The sequence below is a fragment of the Coccinella septempunctata genome, chromosome 4 (assembly GCF_907165205.1).
Source record: "Coccinella septempunctata chromosome 4, icCocSept1.1, whole genome shotgun sequence".
NCBI lineage: Eukaryota > Metazoa > Arthropoda > Insecta > Coleoptera > Coccinellidae > Coccinella > Coccinella septempunctata.
The window spans coordinates 29,226,681-29,245,875 of record NC_058192.1 but is presented as its reverse complement, the minus strand read 5'-3'; the positions used below and the strand labels follow the sequence as shown (position 1 = coordinate 29,245,875).

The following is a 19,195-nucleotide window of genomic DNA, read 5'->3' as shown; positions in this document are numbered from 1 at the left end:
TTTTCATTTGAAAAAAGAAAGTTATGGGCAGTTCTTGTGCTCCGTCACAGTTTTCCTTGTGAAATTCTTTTTATATTGAGGGTTGAAATTTCAACCCTGCCGTCCCATCCGCAGTTCGTTATATTTTCACAAAAAAATGTTCTTTTTGCCCTATCGAATCATAGTACAAAATCTGTTTGTGCTTCGTCGCCGATTTCTTTGTGAATTTTTTTTTAATGTTAAGGCAGTTAAGGGTTGAACTCTCCAACCCACTGTCTCTCCGAATCCGCAATTTGTTCATGGGATATTCGTTCAACGATACAGGTGGGTTCGTGCTCTGCCGCATTCACTCTGTAATCTGTGGCCGCATTTCTTCCGGTGAAAAAAAAAAGATTCCGTTATATTTACAAAGCAATCATTGAGTCCAAAAATGTCTACTTCTTTTGCGACGACTGTGTTGAAAGAATTACGACGAAGCTGCTCCCTGAAAATGACAACAGCTCGGAAATTGAAAAAAGTACTTCACCATCTAATCAAGAAATGAAAGATCATACAGAAACCATTGTGGCAACAATACAAAAAACCTTTATTGATCTAAAAGCTGAGGTAACATCACTAAAAGAATCCAACATCGAACTGGTCCGCCTTCTATCTTCGAGAGATTTTCATGAAACCAACAAAAAAAGGCTTCATGATGAACCAAATGCGAAATCCAGTGTATTGAAGAAAAAGACTAATGAGATTTTAGAAAAAGCAAAAGAAAAAACAGTGAAGAAGACAAACTCTACAGAGAAAACCAAGAATAAAACATCGTTGGAAGAATTACACTCATCTATAGATACCCAACAGATAGAAGAGGAACCATTTACAGTTGTAATTAACTCTAAAAAGAGGAGGAGCAACTTAGTGAGGGGCACTAGAAATCCCAACAACTTACTTAAACCAGCTCCAAAAGGACGAAACTGGATATGGATTGGCGGTTTGCAATCTGATACAACAGCTGAAAATATCAAATCATATGCAGAGGAGCAATGGCCTAATAAGGATATCTTATGCTTTGACTTAAAGTCCAAAACGCCCAAGAAGTCCTTCAAATTCGGTAACACCGATCTGTCACTTGAGGAGCTTCTTCAACCTGGGGCATGGCCTGATGGAGTAAGGGTGAGATTATTTCGAAACGTTCAATCCATCTAAAACTAATCATTCAGTTTTTGACACACTCCAACCACCAATAATAGCACATATACCTACAGCCTTAACTTGGTATTACCAAAATGTCAGAGGATTACGCACCAAGTTGAACGAGCTGTCACTGATGTAATCTTTTTAACCGAAACGTGGCCGTCCTCAGATTTTGGTGATGTTGAACTAGGCATGAACAACTGTAAGCTTTGTTTTGGTTCGCACTTGAGGCGGTTCCGAATCGGTTCAAAGTAGTGGAGCAGCAATGTTGTGGGAAGCTACACGCATGCTACGCGCGAGCTTACGCTGAATAAATAAATGTGCGACTGTTTTGAACCGTTCTGGAACCATCCTAAAAGCGAACCAAAACAGGCCTATAATATCTATAGAAAGGACCGAGACAGTAACACGAGCACTAAAAAAATTGGAGGTGGTGTCTTGGTGGCCGTTAAATCAAATCTTATATCTCATTCAATTCCGATCGATTCTAACCTCGAACAAATTTTTGTGAAGATGAAAGTGAATTCTGAATCTTTTATTTTATCTAATGTTTATTTTCCGCCCGGCAGTAACGATACACAATACGAATACTACTTGGATGAACTCGAAACATTGGTTGATAAATATGATAGTATAAATCTGATATTCTGTGGAGACTTTAACATATCAGGCGAATGTTGGGATACATCTGATACAAACAGTTTTTATATGACGAGGCCGCAATTTCTTATAAGTAATACAGCAGCACTTCTCAGTCTAAACCAAATAAATACAACAAGGAACATAAATAACGCGTTATTAGATCTGATATTTGTTTCATACGATAACATCCATGCTACAAAATCACCCGATGAACTGATTAGATGCGATCCTCACCATCCTGCCTTAAACTTCGATATCAAATTATCAAGCGAAATCGAAATTAACGAAAATCTTCCTGTCCTTTTCTATAACGATTTCAAGACGGCAAATTTTGACTGCATTATTGAAAGCTTAGCTAACGTAGAATGGAACACGATTATCTCCGATGAAATAGAGAAAAGTACAAATTTGTTCTATAATGTTATATTCGAGATCGTTAATAAGTATGTACCGAGAAGGATGAAAACTCAAAATACGTACCCACATTGGTTTTCGTCAAATTTAAAAAAAACTAATATCCCTCAAAAAAGCAGCTCACAGGGAATTCAAACTCAATCAACGGAAAGAAGAATGTAACGAATTTGTTAGAATCAGAAGAGAATGCAAAAAAGAATCTGAAACTTGTTATAAGGACTATATAAAATCAGTAGAAGAGTCCATAGGCTTCAACCCAAAATTTTTCTGGAAATATGTTAATGATTTAAAAGAAAATAACACCCTTCCAAACACTATGCACTTGAATGAAGAAAAATGCAGTAATACACGAGACATAGCCGAATTATTTCGGAGAAATTTTGCGAAGGTTTATAAACCAGCCAATCCCAGAGATATTGATGTACAATATGACAAATACGTCCACTTAAATAATTGTGTACTTTCTGTCGAAGAAGTTCTCAACTGTCTCTGTTCACTTCCGGAAAAAAATGACGGAGGTCCAGATGAGATTCCTTCCATATTTCTGAAGCGATGTCGAGCGGAATTGGCATCTCCATTGTGTGACCTCTTCAACCTATCTCTGCGCTCGGGACGATTTCCTACTCAATGGAAACTTAATTTTATAATCCCGAAATTCAAGTCCGGTGATAAGAACAACGTAAAGAATTATAGGCCAATTTGCGAATCCTCATACCTACCAAAATTGCTCGACACCCTGCTAGTAAACAAAATTTCACCATGCTTCAAGCATATATTCATAGAGGAGCAGCATGGATTCATTCCGAAAAGATCAGTCACGACCAATCTTCTGACATATTCGAATACTATACTAGAATCCATGAAGAAAGGAAAACAAATAGACTCTATATATACAGATTTCAAAAAGGCATTCGATTCAGTTGCTCATTGGTTGCTTAGTCGTAAACTCAAAGCATTAGGGATCGACTCCCCGTTATTAGATTGGTTGGCTGATCGAATAAAAAACATTGAACTAAAAGTGCTTATATCAGGTACATGTTCAGCGGAATTCATTATGGAATCTGGCATACTTCAAGGTTCACCTATTTCAGGCTTCTTATTTCTGCTTTTCATCAATGATATAGGGAAAGCAATCAAGTTCAGTTCGTTTCTACTTTTCGCAGATGACTTCAAACTTTTTCGGCAAATAACATCATTAGACGATTGTGAATTGTTGCAGCTGGATTTGAATGCTATCATAGAGTGGAGTTCGACAAATGATATGGAATTCAACATAGAAAAATGTCAAGTGATGAGATTCAATAGATTAAAATCACCACATCTGTTTGAATACAAAATGGACCAGATTACTTTGAGAGAATCGTCTACGGTTAGAGATCTTGGGGTTTATTTTGATTCTAAAATGAACTTCATTCATCAAATACAATACGTAACGAACAGAGCGTTCAAAATGCTCGGATTCATAAAAAGAATTATGAAATTGTCCAAAAGAAACTGAATTTAAGATCACTTGAAATGAGACGAGAAAACTTTGACATAATGTTTGTGTACAAACTCCTGAACAATTTTGTCGATAGTGAATACCTATTGCATCGAATAGGACTAAATTGTAAGCCAGCACCATTGAGATCCAGAGAAACGTTTCACGTGAGGTTCAATCCTACCAACTACACAATGAACGGCCCAGTCGATAGAGCACTACGTTCAACGAATGGTTGTGACTTGGATATATTCTCTGCATCAATCTTTGCACTAAAGCGATATTTCGAATCTCAAGATTTGATTAATAGATGAGAACTCCTTCACTGGAGTTCTAAGAAATTTATGTTTATTTTTGATATCATGCTTTGAATTATGTTTTTTCTCATTATAATGTAAAATGGCATGTCCGTATGAACAAATAAATAAATAAATAAATATTTGCTCGAGAAAACAGTCTGCCAAGTGCCAACTTCACACAGGTATTTTTCTTTGCTTTGAAACAGATAGGAAGAGGCTGTCCATCAAAATCTTCTAGTATAGTAAATGAACTTGTTATACATATAGGAAAAATAGTCGATTATCGATATTGGTATTTCATAATGTTGAAATGCATAATATTAAACTTTGAAAATCATTTCAAACACGTACATATATCGACGACGCTGATAAAATATAAAATGAACAACTAACCGGTGAAAAGAGATTTGGGTTCAAATAATCCAAGAAAATAACTAAGAATAGTAGGAAAACATTCCTGTACATTCCACGAAATCAACGTTTTGCGGCTATGGCAACTAAGCGCTGAGTCGAAGTGACGCGAGTGCGCGAAATCTCTTGAATAAATTCCGTCACATAGCGTTGTGACGCTGAGTAAAATAATTTAATCGAAACACCATCTTCAACAACATTCATAGCAAGAAAGTTTGTTTTCTATAGGTACGTTGTTGATTTTCCTCTATCAATAATATCATATGCCTCTTGACTGTTACATTTTTTTTTCCAAATTTGCATTGTTACCTTACCGAATCAACTGCACCGTTCTAATATAGGGGTGCTCAGACTGCGATTATCAGACTCCGATCGATCGACTTTTAAGAATCTGTAAGGCCCGATGTACAGTTCAAAATCCAGTCGAGTTCAACTTGTCACAATTGTATGGAATTGTCAAAGATGAGCTGGGTTCAAACTCAAACTACGCTTGAACGTGGACTGTACAACTGGGCCTAAGTATGTGATGTAGGATTGTTATTTATAGATCATAATAGGCTTATTTTCTATGAGATCGACTCAAAAATCTCACGCGATCGACAGTTTGAGCACCCCTGTTCTAATACCTATATGTTTTTCGAGCAATTTTCAGAAATAAAAGGTCCTTTCGTTTAAAAAGTGTAGCACTTTTCTACTCTCGATTTTAGCATTCGTTTGCTGATTGAATTCACACCAGTGTAGAGGAGGTGTAGTTTATCTACATCTCCTTTTGACTATGTGTAGAAAAACTACACTTCTTCTACACTGACTTAAATCAAATCGAGTGTAGAAAAGTGCCACACTTTTTATGCAAACAAAAGAACCTATTGTACATTCTGACAATAGCGCACGAAAGCGAATATCGTACAGTTGCCCATCTCTATTACTCAGGCTTCAGTATTTAATGTAAATAAATATCTATTTCTATGTCATTGGGCCCAACACTGAACTGAACGCACGAAGCCGCCTTCAGCATCCAGAGGACAACCTCTATAGCGCCGCGCCGCTTGCATAAAAACGCCGAGCCGCCCGGCTACAAAACGCTCGTTTGGCGAGAGCGTGTAGCCCCACGAAAACGCTTACAATGGACACCCGGGTAGATTTCGATATTGCATTGCGCCTGAAGGAACACTAGGCTTGTTCGTAGACTGGTTCACAACGGTTGTGAACTGTACAGAGCAAGCGCAAATGGATTTTCGCTACCCTAAAATGGAATGGAGGACTTCCCTACATGTTTGCCAACCTAGAAAAAGGTCTAAAAGGTCTACCATCAGGGAATGATTGCTTTCTAACGAAACCTACTTCATTCTTTCCGCAATGATCAAATATATTTATGAAATTCTATCGAGCTTTCTAGAGTTTACTGTTTAAAAGAAAAAAAGATTTTCATAACCTCGATTGCTGATTGGTTGAAATTTATGTTGGTATTACTACTTCTTGTGACAATTGACATGTTTCGTTGGCAAATGTCAAGAAGAAAAAAGTAATCTGTTAGGATATGGACAAAGTTTTGGTAATGTGCACAATCTTTGCTTGAACGCATTCTTGTTTTCTTGTATTTTGTAAGCTATACAGCAGACAATATTAATATTATATATATCAGTAAAAATGACATTTGCCAATGAAATATGTCGATTGTCACAAGAAGTAGTGATACCAACATAAATTTCAACCAATCAGCAATCGAGGTTATGAAAATCTTTTTTTCTTTTTAACAGTAAACTCTAGAAAGCTCGATAGAATTTCATAAATATATTTGATCATTGCGGAAAGAATGAAGTAGGTTTCGTTAGAAAGCAATCATTCCCTGATGGTAGACCTTTTAGACCTTTTTCTAGGTTGGCAAACATGTAGGGAAGTCCTCCATTGCGCTTGCTCTGTACAGTTCACAACCGTTGTGAACCACTCTACGTATATGGACGAGTTTAGATGTTACTGGTGTTACTGGCCGCATTCGAATAACAATATAACCCGAACGACCGGGCCAATAGTCATCGTCCTACACTGGCGGGAATATCGGAATTACCCCTATTAGAACATGAGTTGTAAATCTTAGCATCTGAATAAATAATGTTAACAAATTATTGTTGCGCACAATTGTCTCGCAATTCATTTCCTGAGATGACTTTTCCTATCGGATTCAAAATAGAAAACGAAGAAAGGTTTAACACTAGAAGAAATTATTTTGAATATAACTCAGTTCAACGTTGGGTAATTTATCATTTGCCTTCTCCTTTTTATCTCTGCAATTATGACATGCGACATACAAACAAATAATGAACAGAGCGTTAAAAAGGTCGCATATATTCTTCAACTTCAAACGATTGTCTCTCTGCTGGAGGTTTTCATAAACCAAGCGCACTTGCATATAAAAATTTTGTTTATCTTCTAGACCGAAAACTTCCAAAATCCTCTGTGATTTGGAGTTCGCCCACTTTTGCAGAACACTTTTTTCGAATTGTAGATTGCCTATACTATGAATTTTCTTCTAGGTCAACTCAATGAGCGAGGAAGCTACATCTGAACTCGAAGGACTTCTCAAAGAAGTACAGAACAATTCTCAGATTGAAGCAGCAATTCTTATATCTGCAAAACCTAACTGCTTCATTGCTGGTGCCGATATAACTATGTTATCCAAATGTAAAAGCCAAGATGAAGCAACCCACCTATCCCACGATGGTAAAAGAATATTGAACGATATCGAAAAATCCACTAAACCTATTGTTGCCGCTATAAGAGGATCTTGTCTTGGAGGTGGCTTGGAAGTTGCTATGGCATGTCATTACAGAATTGGTGTGAAGGATAAGAAGACTAGTTTGGGATTACCTGAAGTAATGTTGGGATTATTACCAGGTTTGATCATTTTTTGATTTACTTCAATGGTCAGGGAAATAAGTATTAGGATTTCAGGTTTACTTGAGATCTCAGTCACGCTCTATATTAGAGAGATATGGAAGCATCTGTAACGTCAAGCGCTATTAACGTTACGACGCATGCGTATTTCCATTTTCAGAATAACGGGCGGTATTAACGTTACCGCATCCCGTAATTTACGGGTGGATAACGCAGCACGTTATCGTAATTAACGTTGTTTTCTTGCCTTGCGCACTTCTATTTTTCCATTTGTTTTGACAGAAATAGGTTATGTTTTGAAACAGGGGCCTCTTAATTGACATTGAATCGAATTTTTTTAAGAGAATAGTAGCAGAAGAGACGAAATGAGGTCCTCAAGAATAATCTAATAACCAAAGGTAAAAGTGCATATCTTCAATTAATGGGTCGCATGGAAGGAAGACTCGAATGAAAACAGAAATTTCCATCCTAGTTCTTAATTCTCAGTACCTATTTCAATCCCATATTGATGATTATAAACTATGTAACTTGTTTTCAATAGGAAATAAAAGGGTTCAATTCGAGCTTTTTTTATTAACACTATAGAACATATATAAAGAAACATCTAGATTGGATATTGGCTTATGGCTTGATGGCAGTGAAGCAGTACACAAATAATTCTACGTTTTCTCTACATATCCTCCAGGTGATATTCCATTTTTTTCTTGGTAACTATAGTGGACACTTATAGGTCAATGTCCATAAATTTTAAAATTATGAAAGTATCACTGTGAAGAGGTATTTTTCAATACAGTTTAATCCAACTCGACAAACAAAAATAACTGTAGATATGGATCCATATAAACGCACATAATCCACAAAAACAGCATAAAATCAACCCAAAAAGCATTAGAAACCTATATCGACAAAAAACTGTTGCTTACGCTAATAACGTAAATTCGTATTTTCCATACGACTAAAATCTGAGCCAGATAGCGCAAGACGTTATTCCATTACCGCATAATGTTATTAGCGTACGTCGGCGTTATACGCTTCTTCCATATCTCTCTATTGTATTACGCCAAGCTTTCGGGGATTCGAATGTCCATTATAAAGGATCTTCCCTATAATTAAATATACGGGTTGTTTTATAAACATAGCGAATAAATTCTGGATGTTAATCTTTGTTAATATTTTGCCCCATTTTTTGCTCTACTGGAGTATTTTTTTGAATAAACCGTTTTCAATCTTTACTGAAAAGTGGTGCATTCTACAGAAAAAATACCGAGACTTCTTTGTGTTCTAAACTGAATTGGATGCGGGAAACGGCGCACGCTGCAAAATCACTGCTGCATATACAGGGTGTGGCGTAATGAATGGATAATATGGTGCCTGCGGGTAGAGGACCTTATGGCGGTTCAGAAAAATATATTTCAAGTTTAGTAAAAGTCCCTTGGTTTTCGAGATATTGGAGATTTTCGAAAATTCAAGAAAATCACACCCTCTGCCACTCTTTTTGCAGGTAAGACTCCAAATGAAAGAATTTTTTCAAACTGTTTTTTGGATAGTATTCCTGGATAGATGCGCAATCGAATATAAATTATTATTTTTGAGGCGCATTAATAGTTCTTCATGAAAAACAAATCTAACTCAACTTTTCCGTTTTGCTTATTTTTTTTTCATAAGTTCAACCTAGCGTTGTGTAAAAATAATATGGTTACCTGAAAACCAATGCAAGAAAAAACATGCCCGTTTCATTTTTTACACAACGCTAGGTTGAACATATTAAAAAAAAATGAGCTAAACGGAAAAGTTGAGTTGGATTTTTTTTCATGAAGAACTATTCATGCGCCTCAAAAATAATGAATTACATTCGATAGATCATCTATCCAGGAATACTATCCAAAAAACAGTTTGAAAAAAATCCTTCATTTGGAGTCTTGCCTGCAAAACGAGTGGCGAAGGGTGTAATTCTCTTGAATTTTCGAAATTCTCCAATATCTCGAAAACCAAGGCATTTTTACTAAACGTGAAATATATTTTTCTGAACCGCCATAGAGTCCTCTACCCGCAGGCTTCATATTATCCATTCATTACGCCACACCCTGTATGTATATAATTCAATTTTGGAAAAATGCACCGGCGTATTAAAGCGGTTACACACTGCCCAACTCGGTCGGGCCAACCGTCGGGACGAACAGATTGGGCGTTGCGTACAGACTACAGACGGCACGACCGCCGTCCAACTTGGTCAGTCGAATTTCACCATCGCTGGAGTATACATCGCTCGGATCAATGGTGACGGCCATTTTTGCAGCAGCGAATACCTCTCCAGTCGACATCTGAATACAGAAAGCTCGTTTCCACCCGACAGCGCTCCACACGATCCAACTTGGTCGGTCGGTCTTGCGGTTGGATGGCAACCGACAAATCCTCTGTCGGCGGTCATAGCTACACACGGACCGATTTCACATCCAACCCAACCAAATCGGTTTGTCGGCCCGACCGAGTTGGGCAGTGTGTATCCGCTATTATTCATATTTTATGAAAGAATATGAAAGCCAGCAACACCATAATAGCCACTGTAATTGCATCGTCGAAGTCGAGGTATTCATCGTGAAATAATCATCTTAATGAGGTTTCCATTTTTACCGAATCTCGTTCAAATATCTTCAGCCCTTTCGAAAATATCGGGGAATTCGTTATTTACCGGTAGATTCGGGTGACTTGGGGCAGTCTTTTTAACTTGGGACAATTATCTCTCTTGCAGATTTCTTCGTTTCTTACCATTTATGAGTGAAGGGACAAACTTATAAGATTGTGTAGCGCCTCTTCGGTTAGTCTAACCACAGTCGTCTTTAAGACGGCTGTGGTTTAACAATTAATTCCTGTTGAGTTGGCCGTGACCAGAGCGTTTGAATTGACGGGAAAATCAAGGTATTCAGGAGAGTAAAAGATCGGTTTTTATAGTCTGTACAGGGTGGGCAAAATTCGTTGTCTACTGAGGGGATCTCGAAAACTATAGCAGCTAGAAGAAAACAGATGACACATTCTCTAGCGCTCATTTTTCATAAATAATTCCAATCTGAAAACAGAATCGGCCGATCACTTTTAAATTTCGAGTTATAAACAAAAATTGAGATTTTGACGATTCCGAAAAGTTCTCATAACTTTTTTGTCTTTGAAGTTACAGATCTGAAACTTGAACCTTCTTAGGCACTTTCATACGTAGAATCTATTGACGGATTTTTTTTCCAATTCGAAAATAACAAATTCGATGAAAGTTTGCATTTAAAAAAATGAAGGTTCACCTAATGATTCGAAATGAAAAAATATTTTGAGATCATCAGTGGATTCTAGGTAAAAAAAATGCCTGTAGAAGGTTCAAGTTTCAGATTTGTAATTTCAAAGACAAAAAAGTTATGAGAACTTTACGAAATTGTCAAACACAAAAACGAAGTATCGTAGGAGGCTGCGGTTTGCACCATTCTTTGTTGCTCCTATATCTCGCTAATACTGATGATAGGGCTCTAAAATTAAAACATTATACAGGCACTTTTTTGCGTAGAACCCAGTGGCGTGCTCGCCTTTTCAGCAGGATTTTCAATTACGAAGCTATGACCCAAAGTTATGTTATGGGAACATTAGATTTCTGTGCAATTTTTTGAAAGCTTAGTTTTTACTGATTTCAAAAATATATAACATCATATAGTTTGTATCAATATAAATAATAGAAAATGGTCGAAAACCTTTTTTCCCAATATTTCTATGGTTTCAACTTTTGACGAGCACAGAATAATACAGCTTCCTAAAACAAGAGCAGTCTCCTTTCAGCAATATCATTCTTTCTATGCTTTGTACCAATTTTCACAAAATTTGAGTCAAGATATATTTCATAATTTTTTATAATAATGAAAGGACTAATAGAAGGAGACAGTGGTAATCATACGATGCTGTATTTTTCTATGCTCATCAAAAGCTGAAACCATAGAAATATTGAGAAAAAAGGTTTTTGACCATTTTCTATTATTTATATTGATATAAACCATATGATGTTATATATTTTTAGAATCAGTAAAAATTAAGCTTTCAAAAAATTGTACAGATATCTAGTGTTCCCATTTAAAAAAACATAATTCTAATTGTTGTATATAAATAATAACTTTGGGTCATAGCTTCGTAATTGAAAATCCTACTGAAAAAGCTAGCACACCACTGGATTCCACGTCAAAAACTGCCTGTATAATGTTTTAATTTCAGAGCTTTATCATCAGTATTAGCGGAGATATAAATTTATTTCGATATTTCCATTTTTCCAATTTTTGCTTATAACTCGAAAGCAAAAGAAAGTGGCCAAAAATGACTACTACTATTGTAGGTTTCTCAGAAAAAGAGAACGAGAATGGGGTATCAGATTTTGTCTATCTCCTCTGGTTTAAAAACTGTAGTGCTAAAACATCAAAATTTGCCCACCCTGTACATGCGTTTGACTATGTGCATGTGTAATTTTTTTCCGGATACGTGGGATATTGTGATATTAGATATGTCATGAAACAAGGTTGTTTACAGATCAAACGGCAACACGGATCTCATTCATTTATTTTGTTGATTCATATGGAGACTTGGGACAAAACCGAATAAATACAATTGGCTCATTGGCAGCAGCACAGCCCTCTTAAACACAGAGCCATGAACACTATGTCGCAACACCGCAAATAGCTTGGTGCGGAAGGCCGACTTTAGGCCGAAGGGGGTGCGCTATAGGAGCGCGATTTTCGAATACATTTCAATTAGTACTCTAAAAATCGACCTGGGATGCCTCAAATTTAATAAAATATCTATAAGACACTTTCCTTAGCCATTCTTGGTCAAAGAATTGGTTGACTCATCATATTATGATTCGAGAACAAGTTGATGAAAATAATTTGATCTGTATAATAGCACCAAGAATGAATGATAAATACAATTATTGTGGCAATATTGCATATTTTAAACCCTATTTATCGTTCAGCAAGAACCAACAAAAAGGTGTGGTGTCATCTCTTCCCAAAAAATTGTGTAAATGAACTCATGAGTCCAAATATTATAAATGAGTTAAGAGTTAAGGAGGTATGAGCAAAAACTGAGAAGAACTGTCCATTGAATAAATTTTCTCACACAAAAAAACAAAACTGAAATAGAATTGTCCATACCAATATTTAACTCAAAATATAAATATGAAATTCAAATACCTACATAAATAATTACAATCGACAGAGGTGAATCTTGAGAACTATCGTATTCCCGTTTTATCCAATTCTCTATTTTTTAGGTAATGTCAATAAATTATCACGATCGTGAACTGTCGCCTTCTTTTTTCTAGAGAGTTGGAAAGGGTTTGATAGTTTATATTTTTCACATGATTATTCAATTGAATATGTAAACAAAAGTTGAGCGAAGTGGATACAAAATTCTTTTTCAAATCACTTTCACAACTGCAAGTCCGTGAAAAATCACCAATATTAAATTCTAATTCAATACCACGTTCTTTTAATTCTACCAAGTCTGTTTTTGATATGTAGCAAGAAAAATTTGGATGCATATGATGACTTTTTCAAAAACTCCACATTTTTTCAATTGTGGACATTTCTTTGGCATAGATAAATGTTTCATTGGGGACTGTCTCGAAGTGCTATCAGCTTATAATATTTGATAAAATAAAATAAAATTTCACAATTATCAATATCGTTAGTATCAAAACGAATTTCGCAAAATGCACTGTATGTATTTATTTATTTTGGAATTTTTGGAAAAGGAAAATATACTAACATAATCATTTTCTAAAGATTTATTATTGCCTTGCGGTTAGATTTACAACATTTATTAAGTATGATACGAAATCGATCCTACAAGCAAAATCGAGTTCAAAAACGTTAGGTACTTTACCAAATGAAAGTTCACTTCATTTCTTTTCAATCTTTTCATCAAACAATTCACTTCACTCATAGAATTTTTTTCCTTAGCATACAATTCACTTCACTCATAGACTTTTTATTCCTTCAGCACAAAATTCACAGCACTTTCAAGCACTTAAAACAAAAAACCAAAAACTACACATAACCTACAAACAACACGACGCCGGCAAGCACGATACGAGAACTAGAAATTCTAGGCCTTCCCCTGTGTTGCCAAACTTCCCCTCATCACGGCTATGTGTTAAGAGGGCTGTGGCAGCAGGAAACATGCCGATTTTTCGCAGGGTATTATTATTTACGTTATTTCCACAAAGAAATCAAATTTCCCTTGTTTTGTTTAGTTTTCTTACATTTGAGTTGCAATATATTTACTTTTGCTGTAATAGTGGTTTATCATTCAATTTCCTCACCAAATTTCAACTATATAATCACGAATTATAATTTTTTAAAACAATACACCGTCTCGAGTCACCTATTTGATTTGAGAGTGGAGAAATCAATGGATTTCAACTTGTGTCCCAAGTCTCCCAAATCAGTGGGTTATTGGGACAAGTATATTTTATTTTTTTCAAAATTTATATCCGAATTCTGACGCATGGTGTATATCCTTTTATCAATAGTCTGAGTCATAAAGCATATTCGAACCTCTTTTTCAGATGAAAATAGGTCACCGTTTTCAAAATATGACAAGTTAACAATCTTCCCAAGTCTCCAAATCTACGGTATTTATTTCGTTTTTTCCACTGTATGTATCGCTGTTCAGATATTGACAGCTTATTGTTAATTGATATTTGCAAATAACTTGAATACATTCCAACGACTTAGGAATGAATTGAATTTATGAGCTAATATTGGTGCTAGTAAATGTATTGGTTTCGAGAAAGAGATTAGGAATTTCACTTGTTCAACATACAGTTCAGTTTTCTGTGTGGACAACCAAGAAATTCAGCTTAAAATTCGGCGTTGTTGAACTATCACTCTTTGTTATTGGATTTTGAGGCAAAATCAAATCTCAGATGAACGGTTGGGAAGGATACAGCTAACCAAGTGGTGCTACCCAAGCTATTTAATTAGGTACAACAAATGAAAGTGAAGCAGCTTTGAACGTTTTCAGATAAAACAGTAATCGAGAACAGGAAGATAGCTGCAATTTTTACTAAAAATCAGAGAAAGATTTGAAGAAGCTCTAATTTTTCATTGATAAGAACAACAAAAGAGCAACAGCTTCAAAAATGTTTGTCTTGATTGATGGAAGAAAATTCAAAATTTGCGCTACAAATTCACTTTTAATTTAGCTAGTCTTCTTCTTCATCTTAGGTCGTTCCTTCTTCGTAACTTCCCCGGTTTCAGTCAGTAGTCAGGTTATCGCTGCGCCTCTTTCGGGGTGTTCCCATACTTCCACTTCCTGTTGGTGATTCATCACGTGCGATTCTAATTATCCCTTCATGATCCATTCTGTGCATTCCATTCGCGTTTTCTTCCCAGGATCATTCACTTCTTCTACCCCGCACATTATTCTTATGTTGTCAATGTGTTCTCTGTCTGATATTTTCCTTAGTATTTTCAATTCGCATGTTTCCAATGACCTCTTAGTTTTTGTTGTGTCTGGTCGGATTTCTGCTGTGTATGTCATTATAAGTCTTATGGTTGCTTTGCAGATTCTTGCCTTTTTTGTTTTCATTGCCTTATTTACTTGTTGCCTTACCTCAGACTCCATATCCCTAAAAACGCAAACCTCTATTCTCAGGTGTTTGAACGGCATCTCTTGCTGTATAATTTGTTCATCGACGGTTTCTAAGTGGTCCTGTTGTAGCTTCAACGGAGTAGAACTATCAGCAACACAAACTACTCGATGGAGTTCTAACGAAGCAGCCTTGTTCAAAAAATATTTTCGAAGTCCTTCAATTTCCTGAGAAATACAATCGGACGAATCAACAATTCCTCTACCCCCAAGGTGTCGTGGCAGCTCTGACCCTTCTATTGAGCTTTTGCGGTGATGTTTTTGTGTTTTGTTAGCATCGTCCTTATTTTTTTCTCTAAATCTGCTAAATCGGTGGTGGTTAAAGAGATGATACCGAATCAGTAGCTCAGATTCTTGCTGTTCTCATTATCCTTCTCAATCTTCGGATGAACTCCTCCGTTAATTTTTTCTTCATCTGGTTCTGATTGCTTTTTCTTGCCTGTTTTATGCCTAGATACTTGTAGTGTCTCCTTTCTTTAATGCTTCAATTTCTGCACCTCCTTTGACTTTGAATGTAACATCTTCTATTTTGCCTCTCGTTATGTTCAGAAGTCGATATATTTCCAGTCCAAACTTCATTTTGATATATTCTGAGAATCCTTCAACCATCTTCAGCATTCGTTTTTTAGTGCGATGAGTTTCAAATCGTCCATGTAAATGTGATGATTCAGTTTCATCATAGTTGTACGTGTTGTGTTCTGTGTAGGCTTTGTTACTGTGTCCTTACCTTACGTCACCTTAGGCGCAGGACTGTTAATTTTATCCCAACAGTGAATGATGGCCCGTACCCGTATCGACTAGAAAATTTCTTTAGCCCGGGATTGAACTCAGTACTTGTACCTTGCAGTATACTAAGCCGATGTTTTAACCACCAAGCCACGGACTCTAATTGATTGATGTTATGCTCGATGAAATGAACATTTTTTTACGTTGATTTATTTATGTGAAGGTCATAAATATTATCATTCAAAAATAATATATTCAACTTATACTTTGTTCCATCAATATCCACACTATTTTGAAATATATTGAGGTGAATTTCCTCTTGGAAGTTGAATATTTTCTTTCAGTTGTCGCCAATTATCCTGGAATTCAACACAACACTTGAATTAGTTCATGGAAACTTCCATTTAAAAAACAACTGCCAACTTGTCATGAAAATGTGATTCGTAATAATCATAACATCAAAAATTCAGTATTAATTAGGTTTTCAGGCAAATGCGTCTTTTCTATTTTTGTTGTTGCTGTTCAACCTCTCACATAATTTCTCTTTTGTCTCAGGTGCTGGTGGTACTCAACGGCTTCATCCACTCGTTTCTTTGCCAAATGCCCTAGATATGACTCTAACTGGAAAAACATTGAAAGCTGATAGGGCAAAGAAAATGGGTCTATTAGATCTTCTTGTTGATCCACTAGGCCCTGGTTTAGGAACTGCTGATATGACAACACAGAAACAACTTGAAAAGGTTGCGATTGAAGTTGCTAAACAGTTGGCCAGTGGACAACTCAAAGTGAATAGAACCGACAAAGGATTAACAGATAAAGCTTTGAAATTTGCCCTGCAGTATAACTGGGTGAAGGATCAAATTTTTAATAAAGCTAAGGCTCAAGTTATGAAACTCACCGGAGGATTGTATCCTGCCCCATTAAAGGTATCGAAGTAATCTTCGATTCAATGATATTTCTTTTCATCGAAATCATTATAGATCTTAGAAGTAATCAGGACAGGATTGGACAAAGGTAGGGACGCCGGTTTTAGAGCAGAATCTGAAGCATTTGGCCAACTAGCCATGACTCCACAGAGCAGAGGTCTTGTCAATCTTTTCTTGGGCCAAACTGCTTGCAAAAAAAATAGATTTGGTAAAGGATCGAAAGAAGTTAAAAATTTAGCTGTTCTTGGAGCCGGTTTGATGGGTGCTGGAATTGTAAACGTTTCTGTTGACAAAGGATATCGTGTAATCTTGAAGGATAGTCAACAAGCTGGCTTAGACAGAGGTGTTGATCAAATACAAAAAACCCTGGATACCGCTGTCAAACGCAAGAAGTATTTGGGGTGAGATGAAATTAGATAATAGCAAGTAAAATTTGTTTCTCGAATAGTGAAAATTTCATCCTTTAGTCGTTAAAGGACAATAGTAGCTATATGGTCATCTTGAATATCCTATATAGAGAATATGGTCAAATAAGTTAAAGTTATATCAAAATTCGATTTTCAAAATTGAATAATTTGAATAAAGATGTACGAAAAATTCTTTGTCAGGTTCCAGACCAAATATAAAAAACAAAATCAAGAACACTTCTCTACATCGAAATCTAAAAAATTTCAGGAATCTGATGACGACTACAAGAGTTAATTTTGGAGATATTGATATTCAATTGAAATGTCACAGGCTGCTCCATCCAAATGTGTTTTCATAATGGAGGAGCAAAAACATTTGCCCCCATAACATGCTGAAAAAGCAAACAGCGGCATAATGTGGATGCAGCTTGAGGCTAATGTTCCTCTTTGATTAAAGTAGCAATATCATTTCTTCATTCACTTCCCGCTTTCGTTAATTCGAGTTTTTAGACATAATGACTATATTTTTATATCAAAACACTACCAGAATGCGTCACCGTTCGAGGGGGAACAACTTGTCCGCTATTTTCATCATCATTACTTCAAACCCCCTTACAGGTGTGAGCACAACTCCTTGATTTTGAATAGGAATGAGGGGTGTTGAGATAATTAATTTTGAAGATTGTATCGAGTTATATATGACCCTAAAATTTCGCTTCAAAATATCCATCGATAATGAAATAACAGCAAAAATAGTGAAAGAGGCAATTGGAATTTGTCTCGAGAACATAAAGATTTACGCTACCCAGCCTGAGTCATTGGATGATTTGAGAACTCAGATCATTAGTGAATACCGTCAAATTACAAGAGAAATCCTGAGTAATGTTCGTGAACGTTTTCAGCAAAACTTATATAACTGCGTGGAAGTGAATAGTGCCCCCATTACCAGCATTCAATAAACTAATCACAAAAGTACTCCACCATTTTACCTACCATTTTGTTATTGATGGAAATTTTGAAGCTAAATTTTAAGATAAGATAGTACTCGATAAGATCTTCCAAATGAGTTATCGGAACATCCCTTATCCCTATTCGAAATCAAGGGGTTGTGCAGTTACGGGGATGCAAAGGGGGAAAAAGTCGTCCCCCTTCCCGAATCAGAAATTGACGGGTCCTGGCGAATTTCTGCATTTTCATTTTAAAGCCGGAAATTCGAGCTTCGTTGGACCACACTGTATGTTCGAAATGTACCTACTTGAATCTTCAAAACGACATACGAGGATATATTGAAAAATTCTTAGCCTACAATAGAACCAAAAAAAATTCAGTAGAGAGATATGGAAACATCTATAACGTCATGCGGTAATAACGTCAACTGTTATTAACGTTACGACGCATGCGTATTTCCATTTTCGGTTAACGTTACCGCATCCCGTAATTTACGGGTGGATAACGTAGCACGTTATTGTAATTAACGTTGTTTTCTTGCCTTGCGCAGTTCTATTTTGCCATTTGTTTGGAGATAGATAGGTTATGTTTTGAAACAGCGGCCTCTAAATTGACATCAAGTAGAATTGATTCGGATTTTTTTCAAGAGAATAGTAGTAGAAAAGACGAAATGAGTTCCTCAAGAATAATCCAATTACCAAAGGTAAAAGTGTATGTATATCTTTCAATTAATGGGTCACATAAAAGAAAGAGCTGAATGAAAATAGAAATTTCCATCCTAGTGTTTAATTCTGAGTAGCTATTTCAATCTCATATTGATTATGGACTATGTATCTTGTTTTCAATAGGAAATTAAGACTAAAGTAAATACAGATACATCTAGATTGGACATTGGCTTATCCTTGATGGTAGTAAGGCAGTACACAAATTATTCTACATTATCTCTACATATCCTCCAGAACATATGATGAGGCTCCAATATGAAATTCCAAAATCATAACAATTTTTTCTCGGTGACTATAGTTGCCACTTATAGGTCCATGTCCATAATTTTCAAAATTATGAAAGCATACTGTGAAGAGGTATTTTTCAATACAGTTCAATCTAACTCCACAAACAAAAATTCGTGTGAATATGCATCCATATAAGTGCATATAATCCACAAAAACCGCATAAAATCAACCAAAAAAGCATTAAAAACCTATTTCGACAACA

At 36.0% G+C, this 19,195-nt stretch overlaps 1 protein-coding gene across 1 annotated transcript in view; it reads left to right on the top strand.

Annotated features, from left to right (window-relative positions):
* The window catches only part of LOC123312294 (trifunctional enzyme subunit alpha, mitochondrial), a 46,663-nt gene that overhangs the window by 6,551 nt on the left and 20,917 nt on the right, over nucleotides 1–19,195 (top strand). Inside the window, exons 3-5 of the mRNA XM_044896655.1 lie at nucleotides 6,939–7,299; nucleotides 16,255–16,625; nucleotides 16,680–17,026. Of these exons, the coding sequence (XP_044752590.1) occupies nucleotides 6,939–7,299; nucleotides 16,255–16,625; nucleotides 16,680–17,026 (1,079 nt within the window). The remainder of the gene's footprint in view (nucleotides 1–6,938; nucleotides 7,300–16,254; nucleotides 16,626–16,679; nucleotides 17,027–19,195) is intronic.